Consider the following 17,372-nt stretch of genomic DNA (forward strand, 5'->3'; position numbering starts at 1 on the left):
GATCACGATTCTCGCAGAGTAACATCATCTTTCACATAAAAAAAAATAAAAAATTGGGCTAACTTTACCGTTTTTTTTTATTATTTTTTTTTTTTTTTATTCATTGAAGTGCATTTTTCCCAAAAATTGCATTTGAAAGACCGCTGGGCAAATACAGTGCAACATAAAATATTGCAGCAATTGCCATTTTATTCCCTAGGGTCTCTGCTAAAATATATATAATGTTTGGGGGTTCCAAGTAATTTTCTAGCAAAAGATATTGGATTTTAACTTAAGAAACAAGTGTCAGAAAAAGATTTGGACGTTAAGTGGTTAAACTTCCTGCATTTACACACCTTTTGCTCTAAGAAGGAAGTTCGTTACAATGTTTCATGTCGTTACAAACTTGGCAGACTGCCCAGGTTTTTTCTTTACACACACAGAAGTTTATCCATTTGATCCAAGAAGTTACAATGTTTCCTGTTAAAAACTTGGCAGACAGGATACTTTCTTTTGACAGCTGAGTGAGCAGATAAATCTCTCCACTTGTTATACAAAAAAAATCGTCAAACTCTGCATTGGAGATCGTCAGGGGGGGTTAAATCGAGATCACGATTTTTTGAACGATTAGGCAGTTCTACTGTATACATGGGGCTTTACTTCTCAAGTCAAAATATGCCTAAATCTCTACAGGCAGCTGTTCTAGCCTTTAATACAGGGTGCATGTAGATAAACAGCCAAGATCCTCCACTCCCAGAAGGGGAACTGAACCTAAGCGCAGCGGTGGTGCCTGGATTTTACCAGCATTTTGATGGACAAAGCTGGTTCAGTTTACTAGTCACTTGCAGCCAACCCTTCTTTTGTTCAAAGCAGAATCCCAACTCCCAGCAACAGGTTTTCAACGTTCCTTGCTTCCATCAGTTGAATTGCCAAAAGGAAAAGTTTACATCAATTATCTACTTTATTTTACCAAGAGTGATCTTACCCCTTGCAGTACTGAGGGGCTTCAGGTAAAGGGCCAGCTCTTCCACACACTTTCTGGCCTCCTCATAGTGTTTGGTGTCTTCAGCCCCGCTGCACAGAGTGATAGGCTGCTGTTCGGGTACCTGCAGAGGAAGAAGCGAGATGAGAAGACGGAATATGCAAATAAAAAATAAAAGCCCACTCTATGACCTCAAGTATCCTTGGCTTCTATGTGCAGAACACATTACGGTTAAAAAACAAAACAAAACAAAAAAACAATCTGCCTCTGATTACATAAGAAAAAGTTAAAACGAAAAGAAAGCAGTGTGATTGAAAGTGGGTGTAAAGTATAATTTTTTTATATTTTTAAACAAACAAAATTGCACAGAGCAGCCAGGATCCTCCTCTTCTAGGGATCCCCTGCTTGCACTCCTGGCTCCTCCTCTTCTTGGTGTGCTACCATAGGAAGCCGCTTCCCATCATGGCACACCTGCGGTGTCAAATTCAAGCCATGCTGCCTGTGTCCATAGACAGACCGTGCGGCCTGGCCCCGCTCCCTGGTCACAGTATTTGACCAACATCAGCAATAGGTAATGGCTCCCACTGTCTGTCTCAGCAAAGCCTGTGAGAGCCACTACAGGCGGGAACAGTGATGGATCAAGTGAGGGCTCAGGTAAATATAAGATGGGTGAAGGGGCAATAGTAATATCTAAAAGTATTGTACCTTACTGCAGGCAATGCATTAAAGTGGTTCTAAAGCCACAAGTTTATTTTTTTTTTAGGAGCCATTGGCTCCTGCTGCTGTCAATCAAATGCTGTGACGAGGGAGCAGGGGGATGTGTTGCTCGGTCTGTGTCAATAGACGCAGACTGGGCGGAGGGCAGAGTGAGCATGCATGGGTGCCTCCGGCACACACCGAAGACGAGGGGCCTGGATCTACTACTGGATAAGTTTACATTTAGCAAATTCTTTCACTGGATATAGCTCCGCAATGATTCTCAGAGAAGTGAACACCTTGTCAGGTGAAACCCAGTCGTCATAAATTGTCCATTCTATTTCTTCATTAATGACAAACTTATTTTTAGACTTTGCAGGTCTCTTAGTAGCCAGAGGGGCCTGGTGAGGATCGAATGCAGAAGTGAGCACATCTACATTAATAAGCATACTGCGTGAAGCTATAGTATCAGGGGTATGAGAGGCTGGAGGTTAGAAATCTGCCTAGTCGTCCTAACAATGCCTCTGGGTCTTCTTAAAAGTTTTCAATGTCTATCTTTTCTCAAGGAGGTCGTTTCCTTTTCCACTCAGACGGAGAAGCAGTCTGGTGCTTTTGGGCTCTGAAAAAGTGATGACTGAAGGAGGATCGGGGCCACTCAAAGGAGGTAAGCACAAATTTTATTTTTTTATTAAATAACAAACACCCGAGGAATTAATAACCCTTTAGAGCCGGTTCACACTGGGGCAATTTGTGATCCGACTTGAAATCGCCTCAAGTCGTCCCAAGTCGTGCTGTCAAGAAAAACAATGCAAGTGAATGGGAGTGGTGTTAATACACACTACTCAAGGCGATCCGACTTCAAAAGAAGTTCCTGTACGACTTCAATCCGACTTGTAGGCGATTCCTACCCATTGATTTCAATGGAAGTAGCTTTCAAGTCTGATCCCTGTTCATAGTGAGGCGATTTTGCCAGAAGCAGAGAGGAATTTACCCAGAAGCCACCAGGTACTCCCCTGTCCCCAGGCAGCCCCCACCTTCTTGGCACGAATTACTTTCACTTTCTTAGTACGTTGTCTCTGTTTGCAGCATGGCTGCAAGAGTTAGGAAAGAGGCCGTGGATAATGAGTCCCTTATAAGGCTGGTAAAAGAGAGACCATGCCTCTACGACAAGAGGGACCCCTTTTACAAGGACCAAATGAAGAGGGACAATGCCTGGCTGGACATTTCTCGCCTGACCTTTGAGGATTGGGGCATATTGTCTGAGACCGACCGCACTGCCAAAAGTAAGTTCAACCTTTTTATTATATGTCTATTTTCCTTGCCTAGGCATGCTGGTTGTAGTTCCATACATGCCACTTGTTTGCACAGAGAATGGTGGCATGAACTCCCTCTTGAAGACAGCAACAATAGAGCACACCGGCATCAATAGATCCCCTGGCAGGAACAGTATATACCATGCTGGCAATAGTAGATGCAGACAGGAACCATAGATTCCCCAAAAAAGTAGATCCCAAAGAGGAACACTACTTCAAATGACAAGAACAACAATAGATCCCTGACAACACTAGATCCCTGGCAGGAACAATTAGGTCCCCCAAAAACAATAGATCCCTGATCGGAAAACAAGTTCACATGAGAACAACAATAGATCCTTGACAACACTAGATCCCTGGCAGGAACAACAGATCCCCCAACAACAATAGATCCCTGATGGGAACACAAGTTCACATGAGAACAACAATAGATCATTGACAACATTAGCTCAATAGCATGAACAAAAGATCCCCCAACAACAATAGATCCCTGAAAGGAACACAAGTTCACATGAGAACAACAATAGATCCTTGACAACATTAGCTCAATAGCATGAACAAAAGATCCCCCAACAACAATAGATCCCTGAAAGGAACACAAGTTCACATGAGAACAACAATAGATCCTTGACAAAACTAGATCCCTGGCAGGAACAACAGATCCCCCAACAACAATAGATCCCTGAAAGGAACACAAGTTCACATGAGAACAACAATAGATCCTTGACAAAACTAGATCCCTGGCAGGAACAACAGATCCCTCAACAACAATAGATCCCTGAAAGGAACACAAGTTCACATGAGAACAACAATAGATCCTTGACAAAACTAGATCCCTGGCAGGAACAACAGATCCCTCAACAACAATAGATCCCTGATCGGAACACAAGTTCACATGAGAACAACAATAGATCCTTGACAACACTAGATCCCTGATCGGAACACAAATTCACATGAGAACAATGGATCTTTGACAAAACTAGATCCCTGGCAGGAACAACAGATCCCCCAACAACAATAGATCCCTGATGGGAACACAAGTTCACATGAGAACAACAATAGATCCTTGACAAAACTAGATCCCTGGCAGGAACAACAGATCCCCCAACAACAATAGATCCCTGAAAGGAACACAAGTTCACATGAGAACAACAATAGATCCTTGACAAAACTAGATCCCTGGCAGGAACAACAGATCCCTCAACAACAATAGATCCCTGATCGGAACACAAGTTCACATGAGAACAACAATAGATCCTTGACAACACTAGATCCCTGATCGGAACACAAATTCACATGAGAACAATGGATCTTTGACAAAACTAGATCCCTGGCAGGAACAACAGATCCCCCAACAACAATAGATCCCTGATGGGAACACAAGTTCACATGAGAACAACAATAGATCCTTGACAAAACTAGATCCCTGGCAGGAACAACATATCCCCCAACAACAATAGATCCCTAATCTATTGTAACGCACAGAGAGCATTTTAGACACAGGAAAACAGGGAACAGGGAAGAAGAAATCAAACAGGAAGAACAATGATGTCAGAAGAGCTTAGTAGCTCTGATTGGCCATTTCTGACATTCCCTGTCCTGGAGGCGATTTATAAATCGCCTCAGGTCGCCCTGTGGTTCACATTCAAGTCGTGTCGTAATCGCCTCTGGAAGTCGGATCGCCCCAGTGTGAACCGACTCTTAGGTCATTAGCTGTCCAAGAAATTCTGACAGTTGCAGAGAAATCTTGTTTCATACCTGAGCTATAGCTAGAATCAGTTGCATAGACAATTGTTAAAATAAGGTCCTGGTCTGACGCAAAAAGAAACAAAGTCACTGAGTGTTTTGCAGACCATCGGCAGAGTAAAATGTTTTGCTCACCAAAAGGACGCCAACAAGAAGAAAAAAAAAGGAGGTCTCAAGAAGTTGGGTGGGTTTAGGGACGTACACCCAAAGGGTACATATACAAAAGCTCTGCCAGTGTCCAGACATCTGAAGGTAGCCACCTTTAACCCAGGGTCTATGAACATCCAGCATGTGCCCTCTACTGTACAATCATAACAGTAGGGCTTTAATATCTGTATTACAGTAAAAAAAAAACTTCACAGAAGTTTACATTTTTGGATTACCAAATGCAGCAAACTGCAAAGCAACACATCTGGCGTTAATGAGCCCTCTATTACCAATTCCAGAACGGTCACGTAATTCCACAGTTTACCTGCAGATGAGTGTCAGTAAATGTTAACTTCAAGAACTCAGACTGTCAAAGCGGTAAAAACAAATGTGACTACTGCTTAGGAATTCATGTGGCTTATATTAAAAGTGGTTGTAAAGGCAGATTTTTTTTATCTTCATGTATTCTATGCATGAAGATAACAAGCTTTCTGTGCGCAGCATCCCCCCTCAGCACCCCCAATACTTTCCTGAGCCCCATCTCTATCCAGAGTGCGAGAGAGAGAGAAAAAAAGGCCAAACCAGGGCTGTAGGGACACTCAACAGGAGGGTGGGGCCAAAAGCCTGTGGGAGTCATGCTTGTTACTGTCAGCCTTGCAATTCCTCATGGGACTTTTAGTTTTGCAACAGCTGGAGCCAGTTTGAGACCCCTGCCGTAGAGGAACATTTGCGTTGGAAGCTGTAAATATGAAATATTTAATATTAAGCAGATTACATTTTTTTACAGGATCTTCCTCCTTACAGTGCAATGAGTCAGGATAGCTCATTGAAACCAAGGAAGGGCTACCCTCCCTGTGACACAAAGCTGTATTCCAGGGTGCAGACACACAAATTGCTTTCAAGGGTGATTAATCCACAAAAAACTCAGGAGACATCCTTCCTCATAGAGATCAAATGATGAGCTTGTGGATCTATCCCATTCAAGGAGGTGGCTCACTTATGTTTAACTGCCCAATGATCGCTATTTATGGAAAGCAATGGTAAATATAAACCGAGGCTTGGCTCAGTACGGAATATGTGAATGATGCACAAAAAATAAATGAGGCAGTGTTTATTGCATTCCAGGTTGCAATTCTTTTTTTTAATGAAAATACAGGGGGAAAAAACTCTCAAGTCCTATGTATCTGTGCTGGCCACAACAATCAGTTTTCCATTTGGTCCAAAAACAAACACATAGATTACTTGAGGACTCCAGCCATCAAGTAAACTGTCCATATCTCTTAGGCCGCGTACACGCGATCGGTCAAACTGATGAGAACGGTCTGATGGACCGTTTTCATCGGACCAAACCGATCGTGTGTGGGCCCCATCGGTTATTTATCCATAGGTTAAAAAAAAGCCAACTTGTTTTAAATTTAAATCGATGGATACCTAACCGATAGAAAAAAAAACGATCGTTTGTAGGCACGTCCATCGGTTAAAAATCCACGCAGGCTCAGAATCAAGACGACGCATGCTTGGAAACATTGAACTTCATTTTTTTTCAGCACATCGTTGTGTTTTACATCACCGCGTTCTGACACGATCGTTTTTTTTAACCAATGCTGTGTAGGCGAGAAGGACCATCAGTCAGCTTCATCGGTTAACCGATGAAAACAGTCCATCAGACCGTTTTCATTGGATGGACCGATCGTGTGTACAGGGCATTAAAAGTAAAAACATAAAAAATAAAATTACAGAGCATGCCCAGATGGTGTTTAGGTCATGCAATTTTGTTAACCGTAGAGAATAGTCACAACCTCAGTTTCTTATTGCCATTAATGTCCGCTATTGTCTGTTTGTCCTGAAGACTACTGTCAGCGGAACAGGATGTGAAATCTTCCACTTGAATTACCTGTTGTGCCTCCAGGACAGGAAGTTAAAGGATATCTAAAGTCAAATCATAAACTTGTTTGTTCTCATACCAACACTATATCAGCTAATAAAATGCTAGGCATGCTGTATTTTACATAAAAATATTTCTTATATGTCTCTCCATAATGCATGTCTTTCGCCCGTTTCCTGTAATCTCTGCATGCCAATGTCTTTCCACTCTTTTTGAGAACTATATAACCCACTTTACATTGCGGTCAACAAGCTTTGATAATGTGTTGTACAGGGGTGTTTCCTATAATCACTGCTCTTCCTGACCACCCTCATCTTCAGCACATTTGATGGACAAGTACTGCTGCTGTCACTGATGAACGTCCAGACATAACTTGTAGCTTCATAGAAAAGCTTGCTATAATGGGTGACACGGCTTTGCATATTCAGAAAAGATGAGAAACCTATGTCTCTGCATTCTAGGAAATTGGTCAAGTAGGATTATTCTACAGGTATGCTTAGTGACCTACAGAGCAGTTTATTTTAAAACTAAGCTAAAACACATAGAAATTAAATGGCTTACCACAAAGGATTTTTACTTTTGACCATTGATGCACTTTAAATGAGGAGTTTAGGGTAACCCCAAAAAAAACACATACTTACCTTCGTGATGCGGCATTGGTCTGATGCTGCTGCTGTCCGCTAACAGCTCTAAGCCAGACAACTGAGCAATCACATGACTGCCGATTACTCAGTTCTCAGTCAGCTCTGAGCAGAGAACGGTGACTGAGAAGGGAACGGCTGACTCAGGCTCTCAGCTGCGCGCCAAGAGGCTGAGCCAGCTGCTGGTTAGGCATCCAGGAGGATCCTGACTATATTGTTGGTATCATTCCAGACCCTGGAGCAACTCTAAATGTCAGCAGACCGGGAGCTTTAGCCACAGAGCCATACTTAAAGGGGTTGTAAAGGTTTGTCTTTATTTTCTAAATTGGTTCCTTTAAGCTAGTGCATTGTTGGTTCACTTACCTTTTCCTTCGATTTCTCTTTTAAATGTTATTTTTCTTTGTCTGAATTTCTCACTTCCTGTTTCTCAGTAAGCTTTCCACCATCCGAGCGGTGGAAAGTCATTTAGAACAGCTTACTGAACACCTTACTGAGGAGAAACAGGAAGTGAGAAATATTTAGAAGGGAAATCGAAGGAAAATGTAAGTGAACCAACAATGCACTAGCTTAAAGGAACCTATTTAGAAAATAAAAAACAAACCTTTACAACCCCTTTAATGTAGATGGGTGAAAAAAAAAAAAGTGAGTTCAGTGTCACCCTAATCCTATGAGGCCCCGTACACACGACGAGTTTCTCGGCAGAATTCAGCCAGAAACTCGATCCGAGCTGGATTCTGCCGAGAAACTCGGTCGTGTGTACACTTTTCACCGAGGAAGCCGACGAGGAACTCGTCAGGCCAAATAGAGAACATGTTCTCTATTTCCTCGTTGTTCAATGAGGAAAGTTGGCCCGCCGAGATCCTTGGCGGCTTCAACACTGAACTCGACGAGGAACTCGATGTGTTTGGCACGTCGAGTTCCTCGTACGTGTGTACGGGGCCTTAGAGCATGCAAATATCTTCAAAGCAATTTCTGTATAAGTAATGTATATTTAGGGATTATATGTACACAGGTCAGCCATATTTGTGCATTACATATTAAAAGACAGCTTCCTGGTTGTGTAACTGACCTCATCTCACTGCAAGCCTACCAGACAAATTGAAGTTTCTAATTACATGGAATATACACAATGTTCTTGATGGGCAGAAACCAGACAAGCTTATTTTTACCCGTGGCAACAAAGATACATTTTTACACACCAAAAGGCCAATATATGCCCTACTAATTTGTGTGACTTTTGATGATCCATTTAGGAGATTATAAAGAATGCAATACTCTGCTGTGTGGTCTGATAAACTGAATCACAATTAAGATGTACTCACCTGAGCTCCCACCAGCTGCAGCAAGGCAGAGTTGACAGGCAGCAGTTCAATGTCTGTGTTTATGGTGGTCTGGTCAAATGGACAAGCCTTGCGGTGAAGCTTGTTCAGGCACATCTTGCAGACGGTGTGCCCACAACCCAGGCTGATGGGCTTCCGGATGGTTTCGTCGAATGTCTGTGTGCAAATAGGGCAGGACAGGAAGTCGGTCCATTGTGGAGCTTGTACAGGCATGTTGTCCCACTTTAAAATAGGAGCTTGCAAAGCAAAGGGTAGGGAGCTTAAGCACAGATTCCACTGGAATCAAAAAACCTTTCCAAAATAAAGTTTGTCTTTCTTATATATCTTCTGTAAATACAGACAGTCAGCACATAGTGGAAGATGTGACCTAAAAGAGAAAAAAAAAAAGGAAGACCATTAGATCAAAATGACAGACTAAGGAAGAACTCTGGTCAAAAACACTTGTATAGGTTATACTGACAGAGCAGTTTACATTTCTAAATATAATCAAAAGCAACCAATTTGCTCATTCCTGATTTTTGCTGTCTTTCAGAGCAACAACCTCTGCACATCTGACATTTCCAGGTGTGTCAGCTGCCTGGTCCACTGCTAATGCTGTGCTGCCTCCCACCCACCCCTACATCCCCACAGGACACAGTAGTGACAGATATTTCTAACACGGCTGCCGTTTTTGAGCTTAGTAAAGCATACTTTAATTTTTTATGTTAACCTGTGCCTCTTATACATGGAGCATGTAGCCTGTGTCCAATCCCAAGGTTTTGGTGCACCCAGGAAGCCAAAAGGTGCAGGGTGCAGTGTCCAGCCTCACCGCCTGCAGCCTGTCAAAGGCTATGGCAAGTTGAAATACTCTGCAGGTTAGAGAGGGCTGAACGCTGTACCCAGCAGTGTTTAGTAATAGTGATGTTTAGAAACTAAACTAGAACAAAATGAATTAAAGGGGAGTTCCAGCCTTTTTTTTTTATGTTTATTAAAAGTCAGCAGCTACAAAAAGTGTACACTTACCTGTTCCACGGTCCAGCGGCGTGCCGCAGGAAGCTTCGTTCTGGGCCCCCCCCCCCTTCACCGCCTCCATTGCAACTATGGGTACCAGGATGTGACAGCTTTCGGCTTGACGGCCGGGCCCTCACTGCAAATGCGCGAGCGGCGCAGCGCTCCATGAGTGGACAAGCGATCACCTACAGGGAGGGGCCACTGAAAGGAAATATGACGTATCGCCTTAGTGGTCCCTGGGCGGAAGGAGGAAGTGGGACAGGAAGTCCCACTCCTCCTGAAGCCCCCACTTCCCCAAGAAAATGACATGCCAAATGTGGCATGTAAGGGGGCGAGGAGTGGATTAAGCGGAAGTTCCACTTTTGGGTGGAACTCTGCTTTAAGCAGAATTGTTTAGAAACTAAGCTGGTACAATAAACAAATAGTGGAAAAAAACGGCAATGAAAAAAAACCTAAGGGCCCTTTCACACAGGCGGACCGTTCAGGTCTGCCTGTCGGTTTTTAAAGGCGGACCTGAACGGGCACTCCGTGCTCCTCTATGGAGCCACGGATGTCAGCGGTGACATCCGACCCGCCAAAGTGTGACGGAGGAAAACCCTACTTTTTCCTCCATCTGGCGGATCGGACGACGACGGGCTCTACGGTCTGTCGTCATCCAAACCCCCCCATAGGGGAGAGCGGCGCTCTGATAGGTCGGTCCTTGCACAGTGTGCAGAGACAGACCTGCTCAGCGGGGATCGACTGATCGATCCCCGCTGAGCTAAAGCGGAGCCCGCACACGAACAGCCCCATGTAAAAGGGCCCTTACACTTTGAAACATACATTTGGTCTGAATGTACATTTTTTCCATCTCAATTGTGCCCAATTTGCTTGAACATCTTAATTTTGTATACTGTAGTTTGCTCTAACATATCAAGTAGCACATCCAAGACTTCATTCTCACACAAAAGTCGTTTTCCACAGTTGAAGTAATGCATTCTTTTTTCCTAGTACAATGTAAATAAATCAGCTGTACAAAGGCTAAAGACACTGTAGGCTCAACAATATTTATATTAGCTAGAAACCCATCCTTTGTACTCATCTGATCCAAGTTTTACACGGCAGCCAATAGCCCAATTTTCCTGAACTCCAAGCTAATCATTAATAGGTATTAGAAGGCACTTGAATTATGCCTGGAATTATGACAGTTCTGTAGTTCTAAACACCTAAACTGTTGCTGTTGTAATCACTATAATAACCACATAACTACTAGCAGAAATATTAGGTGGTTCTGTGGTTGTCTATCTCAGATGTAAAAAAGAGAGTGTGAAAACACTTGTGAAGGATGAAGTCGGCAGAACATTTAAGTGGATGTTTCTACTAAAAGGCAGATGAACGTTCGGTCTTATACACAACCAAAGCAAAGTTGGGTTTTATTGGTCTTTAAGAATATTCAACACACGAACTGTCCGTTTTATGATAAAGCACTGACTACATATTACAAAACTTTACTGTGCAAGTTAATGTGCTCCTCGGTTTGATAATCCCATTGCTAGTCACGGATGATACATATAGTTACTTAATGCAAAAATCCACATTACGTTTCATCTCAAAACAAAGAAGCAGGATATAGGAACCCTGTGTTGCTTGCTTTTAATAGCCTGACGCAATTTCTTCCACAGTATCATTTAAAGCTATCGTACAACATTTTAACCCAAAACAGACTTCGGAACACAATAGGACTACAATCCTAATACCTCAATCATTAAAACAATGTCACATGTGTGCCCCCATAGAACAGAGCTTGCTAGGGGGGGAGGGGTCACTGACGAGGAGGAGCAGACAGCGCTGGCGGGGGACCCTAGAAAATGAAGTTCAGGGCTGCTCTGTGCAATACAATACAATTGCACTGAGCAGGTAATTTATGGAAAAAAAATTAGGCCTTTAAAAACACTTTAAAGGGGGTTGTAAATGTACAATTTTCTTTCCTAAATAGCTTCCTTTACCTTAGTGCAGTCCTCCTTCACTTACCTCATCCTTCCATTTTGCTTTTAAATGTCCTTATTTCTTCTGAGAAATCCTCACTTCCTGTTCTTCTGTCTGTAACTCCACACAGTAATGCAAGGCTTTCTCCCTGGTGTGGAGTGTCATGCTCGCCCCCTCCCTTGGACTACAGGAGAGTCAGGACGCCCACTAACACACAGCTCCTTTCTCTATCTGCAACGTAGAGCGCGTCCCGACTCTCCTGTAGTCCAAGGGAGAGGGGGCGAGCACAACACTCCACACCAGGGAGAAAGCCTTGCATTACTGTGTGGAGTTACAGACAGAAGAACTGGAAGTGAGGATTTCTCATAAGAAAGAAGGACATTTAAAAGCAAAATGGAAGGATGAGGTAAGTGAAGGAGGACTGCACTAAGGTAAAGGAAGCTAATTAGGGGAAAAAAAATTGTACCTTTGCCACAATTGCTAGTGTGACATGGGCCTTAGGGGCAAAATTCGAAATTTCATCTTCAACCTCGCCTAAGCTAAAAAAAACAAAAAGATAATGACAAAGCCAATGAGGTTGTGTATGCTCAAGACAGATATATTCCCTCTCTCTCTCTCTATGTGTAGAACAAAGCCCTAAGCTGGTCATACACCATACAATTTTCTTATTTAATTTCCTTTAGATTTACCTTCAACTGTGTAGTACGAGGGCCTGCCTGATTACACACAAATTGAAAGTGTTTAGATTTGACCTCATATTATATGGTTTTGGTAAATCTAAAAGAACTCTATAGAAGAAAATTGTATAATGTATGGCCAAGCCTTACTCTCCACGATAGGGAACAGGGCTTTGCCGAAGAGAGCTGATGTTGCTCCAAATCAAATGCACCAGGTGGATGGTTTGAGAACCTTACGTGCTTATTTTCCAAATATATGCGTAAAAAACATTAAAGAGGGGCATGAAAATGAAAGGTCGCTTGTTCTGCAGCCAACGCAAAGTGAAACAAAAAGAAGGTAAAAAAGTTCCTCCACCTAGAGCCGGTTCACACAGGGGCAACCCGACTTACAGCGCGACTTTGCAAGGCAACTTCTGCGCGACTTAAAGTTGCCTCCGGGAACGGGGACTTTGGCTGTGGCCAAACACAGAATAATCAGCTCTGTGGGAGGGAGGCGTTTTCCTGAGTAAACAATTTTCTATTCCTGTAAAGTTGCTTCAGTTAAGAAAGTGATCCGACTTTGGAGGCAACTTCCATTGAACTCGATGGGTACAAGTTGCCTAGAAGTCGCCTTGAAGTATTACAGGAACCTTTTTCTGAAGTCGGAGCAACTTCAGTAGTATACATTAACCACTAGCCGACCGCCCACCGCCGTTATACGTCGGCAAGTTGGCTCGGCTGGGCGAGAGCACGTAGTATGACGTCCTCTCTCCCAGCCGCCCCCCGCTCGTCCCCGACTCCCGTGCATGTGCCCAGCGGGCGCGATCGCCGCCGGGCACACGCGATCGCTCGTTACAGAGCGGGGACCGGGAGCTGTGTGTGTAAACACACAGCTCCCGGTCCTGTCAGCAGGGGAAATGCTGATCTTCGGTTCATACAATGTATGAACCGAGGATCAGTGTTTCCCCTAGTGAGGCCACCCCCCCCCCCCCAGTAAGAACACACCCAGGCATACTTAACCCCTTCCCCGCCCCCTAGTGTTAACCCCTTCACTGCCAGTGGCATTTTTCTAGTAATCCAATGCATTTTTATAGCACTGATCGCTATAAAAATGCCAATGGTCCCAAAAATGTGTCAAAAGTGTCCGAAGTGTCCGCCATAATGTCGCAATACCGAAAAAAAAAAAAAAAAAAAAATCGCTGATCGCCGCCATTACTAGTAAAAAAAATATAATAAAAATGACATAAAAATACCCCCTATTTTGTAAACGCTATAACTTTTGCGCAAACCAATCAAACGCTTATTGCGATTTTTTTTTACGAAAAATATGTAGAAGAAAACGTATCGGCCTAAACTGAGGAAAAAAAAATGTTTTTTTATATATTTTTGGGGGATAATTATAGCAAAATGTAAAAAATATTAATTTTTTTCAAAATTGGCTTTCTATTTTTGTTTATAGCGCAAAAACTAAAAACCGCAGAGGTGATCAAATACCACCAAAAGAAAGCTCTATTTGTGGGAAAAAAAGGACGCCAATTTTGTTTGGGAGCCACATCGCACGACCGCGCAATTGTCTGTTAAAGCGACGCAGTCCCGAATCGCAAAAAGTACTCTGGTCTTTGGGCAGCAATATGGTCCGGGGGGTAAGTGGTTAAGACGGCTCTCATTCACTTCAATTGAATTTGTGGGGCGACACACGTTGGATACCAAGTCGCGGTAGTGTGAACCGGCACTTACACTCGTACTTTCAGACACTTCCTATAGGCAATGGTGACATCAATAAGGATTCTCCAGGAATCCTGCCAACTCTGAAGAGAACAAAAATACACAAGACGTTTCTCCACCACTCTATAACAATGACTGTTTGTTAAGTATTTCAAGAATCCAAGAAGGTTCAGTGAAGTCACCCTCCCCTTGGCATGCTTGCTAAAAGCTGTGGTGTAAAGTAAGGATGTTACCTTTTATTTTGTTTCTATTCTTTGTTGGCTTATATTAAGGAGGATGGGGATGCAAAATAAATGGACCTTGCCATTTCATGCAACGTCTGCCTTCAACTGCTATAGCACATGAAGTAGAAACTGCGAGGGAATTTCCTAGATATTAGCCACTACCAAGCTTGCCTACAATTTAGCTTGTGAAATGAGAGCAATGATTCATTCGCATCCACATCCAAATGCCCAGGTTTCTATGTTGAGGGAGGAGGTGCAGTTTTCCTACCACATTAACCTGGTTTGTTTTGGCCATGTCATTCACGCTACTTTGTATTTGCAGTCTGCAAAATGAGTCATAGCAACAGGAAGACAGCAGAAAAGGATAAGAATAAATAAAAGGTTTCACGTGTTTAATCTTACTCATATGAGGAAGTTCTCACTAGTAAGTAGCTGTAGATAGCTACACTTGCCTACAGATATTTATGACCCCGTGGGTAGAAAAGGTCGCCTCACACATGGTTAAGAATAGAGCGCTAGTGACACCGAGTGGCACGTGGGGGCTCCAAATATAGAAGTCACTGGCTGAGCAGCATGCGGCCTGAGCTGGCGTTTCATATGTACTGCACCTTGTCATATGCATTCCAATTCAAAACTATCGGAGAACATTCAATACTTACGGAATACAGGAAAATTAACATAATTTTGAAGAGCTTAGAGAGAAATCTGTATATCTAGAAGAGATAATAAACCTACTTTAGCTTAAAGTGTTTGTTTGCCTTTCCCAATAAAAACTGTCTATGCAGGTAAGGGATACCTGTAGAAGAAAGCCAACTGCGTAGCTTTGATTAAAGTGTATTTTCATCTCTGCAGGAGACTGCAGGCCCGGTACAGGGAGAGAGCCGGAGACTGCAGGCCCGGTACAGGGAGAGAGCCGGAGACTGCAGGCCCGGTACAGGGAGAGAGCCGGAGACTGCAGGCCCGGCACAGGGAGAGAGCCGGAGACTGCAGGCCCGGCACAGGGAGAGAGCCGGAGACTGCAGGCCCGGCACAGGGAGAGAGCCGGAGACTGCAGGCCCGGTACAGGGAGAGAGCCGGAGACTGCAGGCCCGGTACAGGGAGAGAGCCGGAGACTGCAGGCCCGGCACAGGGAGAGAGCCGGAGACTGCAGGCCCGGCACAGGGAGAGAGCCGGAGACTGCAGGCCCGGCACAGGGAGAGAGCCGGAGACTGCAGGCCCGGCACAGGGAGAGAGCCGGCGACTGCAGGCCCGGCACAGGGAGAGAGCCGGCGACTGCAGGCCCGGCACAGGGAGAGAGCCAGGGACTGCAGGCCCGGCACAGGGAGAGAGCCAGGGACTGCAGGCCCGGTACAGGGAGAGAGCCAGGGACTGCAGGCCCGGTACAGGGAGAGAGCCAGGGACTGCAGGCCCGGTACAGGGAGAGAGCCAGGGACTGCAGGCCCGGTACAGGGAGAGAGCCAGGGACTGCAGGCCCGGTACAGGGAGAGAGCCAGAGACTGCAGGCCCGGTACAGGGAGAGAGCCAGGGACTGCAGGCCCGGTACAGGGAGAGAGCCAGGGACTGCAGGCCCGGTACAGGGAGAGAGCCAGGGACTGCAGGCCCAATACAGGGAGAGAGCCAGGGACTGCATGCCCGGTACAGGGAGAGAGCCAGGGACTGCAGGCCCGGTACAGGGAGAGAGCCAGGGACTGCAGGCCCGGTACAGGGAGAGAGCCAGGGACTGCAGGCCCGGTACAGGGAGAGAGCCAGGGACTGCAGGCCCGGCACAGGGAGAGAGCCAGGGACTGCAGGCCCGGCACAGGGAGAGAGCCAGGGACTGCAGGCCCGGCACAGGGAGAGAGCCAGGGACTGCAGGCCCGGCACAGGGAGAGAGCCAGGGACTGCAGGCCCGGCACAGGGAGAGAGCCAGGGACTGCAGGCCCGGCACAGGGAGAGAGCCAGGGACTGCAGGCCCGGCACAGGGAGAGAGCCAGGGACTGCAGGCCCGGTACAGGGAGAGAGCCAGGGACTGCAGGCCCGGTACAGGAAGAGAACCAGGGACTGCAGGCCCGGTACAGGGAGAGAGCCAGGGACTGCAGGCCCGGCACAGGGAGAGAGCCAGGGACTGCAGGCCCGGTACAGGGAGAGAGCCAGGGACTGCAGGCCCGGTACAGGGAGAGAGCCAGGGACTGCAGGCCCAATACAGGGAGAGAGCCCCGCTGCTCAGTACAACAGGATACCGCCTGCACAGTGTCTTCATACGGAGCCCCCCTGTTCTCTGCCTCAGCATCCAGCCAGGGAAAGCCGATATGAGTACAGTGCACCAATAATGGTGCATGCATTACTCTAAAAAATGCACTGCAACCAGATCGCATGGTACTTCTGTACCATACGATACAGTGCAGGCAAACACCCTGCGTTTGGGTCATCCTTAGCATTAAAAGGACACTCGCTGCAGATCGCAAGTGCAGTGCGTCTGGAACATAGTGGGAGGAAACACGCAGAAAAAATGGGTACCACATTCTGGTGTTAACAGGCCCATAGTGTAGACTGACAAAAATCGAAATATCTTTCAGATCAATTGGCCTTGTTTCTTTCCACCACAATACACAGATTTCAGGCTGACACTGTATGCTATTCAGCACTTATCAAAGTCGGCACCCATAACTGCTGCAGTCAAAGCTTTATCCAATACTTGTGTTTCTTACCCATCTGAACTTTAGGAACAAAAAAAATGAAATGAGTGCCCGTCTCCACTCTTCTCTGTAGGTAACCCAAGGCTAACCTCAGAAGAACCCAGCCAAAAGAACATATAACCAATTACCAGCTGCCACTGGAAATGAATAGAAGAGGTCTCAGATTATGATATGTGAAGTTGCGCCTGAGGTGGTCTCAGTCACATGCAGTCAGCATGATGCATCAAGTCATTTGAAAGTAGAAAGGAATTTCCAACCCACGCCTACCTACTACTTCTATTCAAACAGCAACCTCAGGAAAGCTCAAAGAAATGTAACAAAAATAGGAAAAACCTCATTTGCCATCACAGCTGAGCATTAGATACAGCACTAAGAGAATCTCTAAATCAGCAGAAGCAGTCGCTGTTT

At 45.1% G+C, this 17,372-nt stretch overlaps 1 protein-coding gene across 8 annotated transcripts in view; it reads right to left on the reverse strand.

Annotated features, from left to right (window-relative positions):
• RC3H1 (ring finger and CCCH-type domains 1) overlaps nt 1-17,372 on the reverse strand; it is a 109,331-nt gene that overhangs the window by 48,111 nt on the left and 43,848 nt on the right. For all 8 annotated transcript variants that reach the window (XM_040360389.1, XM_040360392.1, XM_040360390.1 and 5 more), the window contains exons 2-3: nt 8,712-9,096; nt 965-1,085 (exon numbers count right to left, since the gene is read on the reverse strand). In XM_040360389.1, coding sequence (XP_040216323.1) covers nt 965-1,085; nt 8,712-8,942 — 352 coding nt within the window. In that variant the 5' untranslated portion in view covers nt 8,943-9,096. The remainder of the gene's footprint in view (nt 1-964; nt 1,086-8,711; nt 9,097-17,372) is intronic.

The sequence above is a fragment of the Rana temporaria genome, chromosome 7, assembly GCF_905171775.1.
Source record: "Rana temporaria chromosome 7, aRanTem1.1, whole genome shotgun sequence".
Classification (NCBI taxonomy): Eukaryota; Metazoa; Chordata; class Amphibia; order Anura; family Ranidae; genus Rana; species Rana temporaria.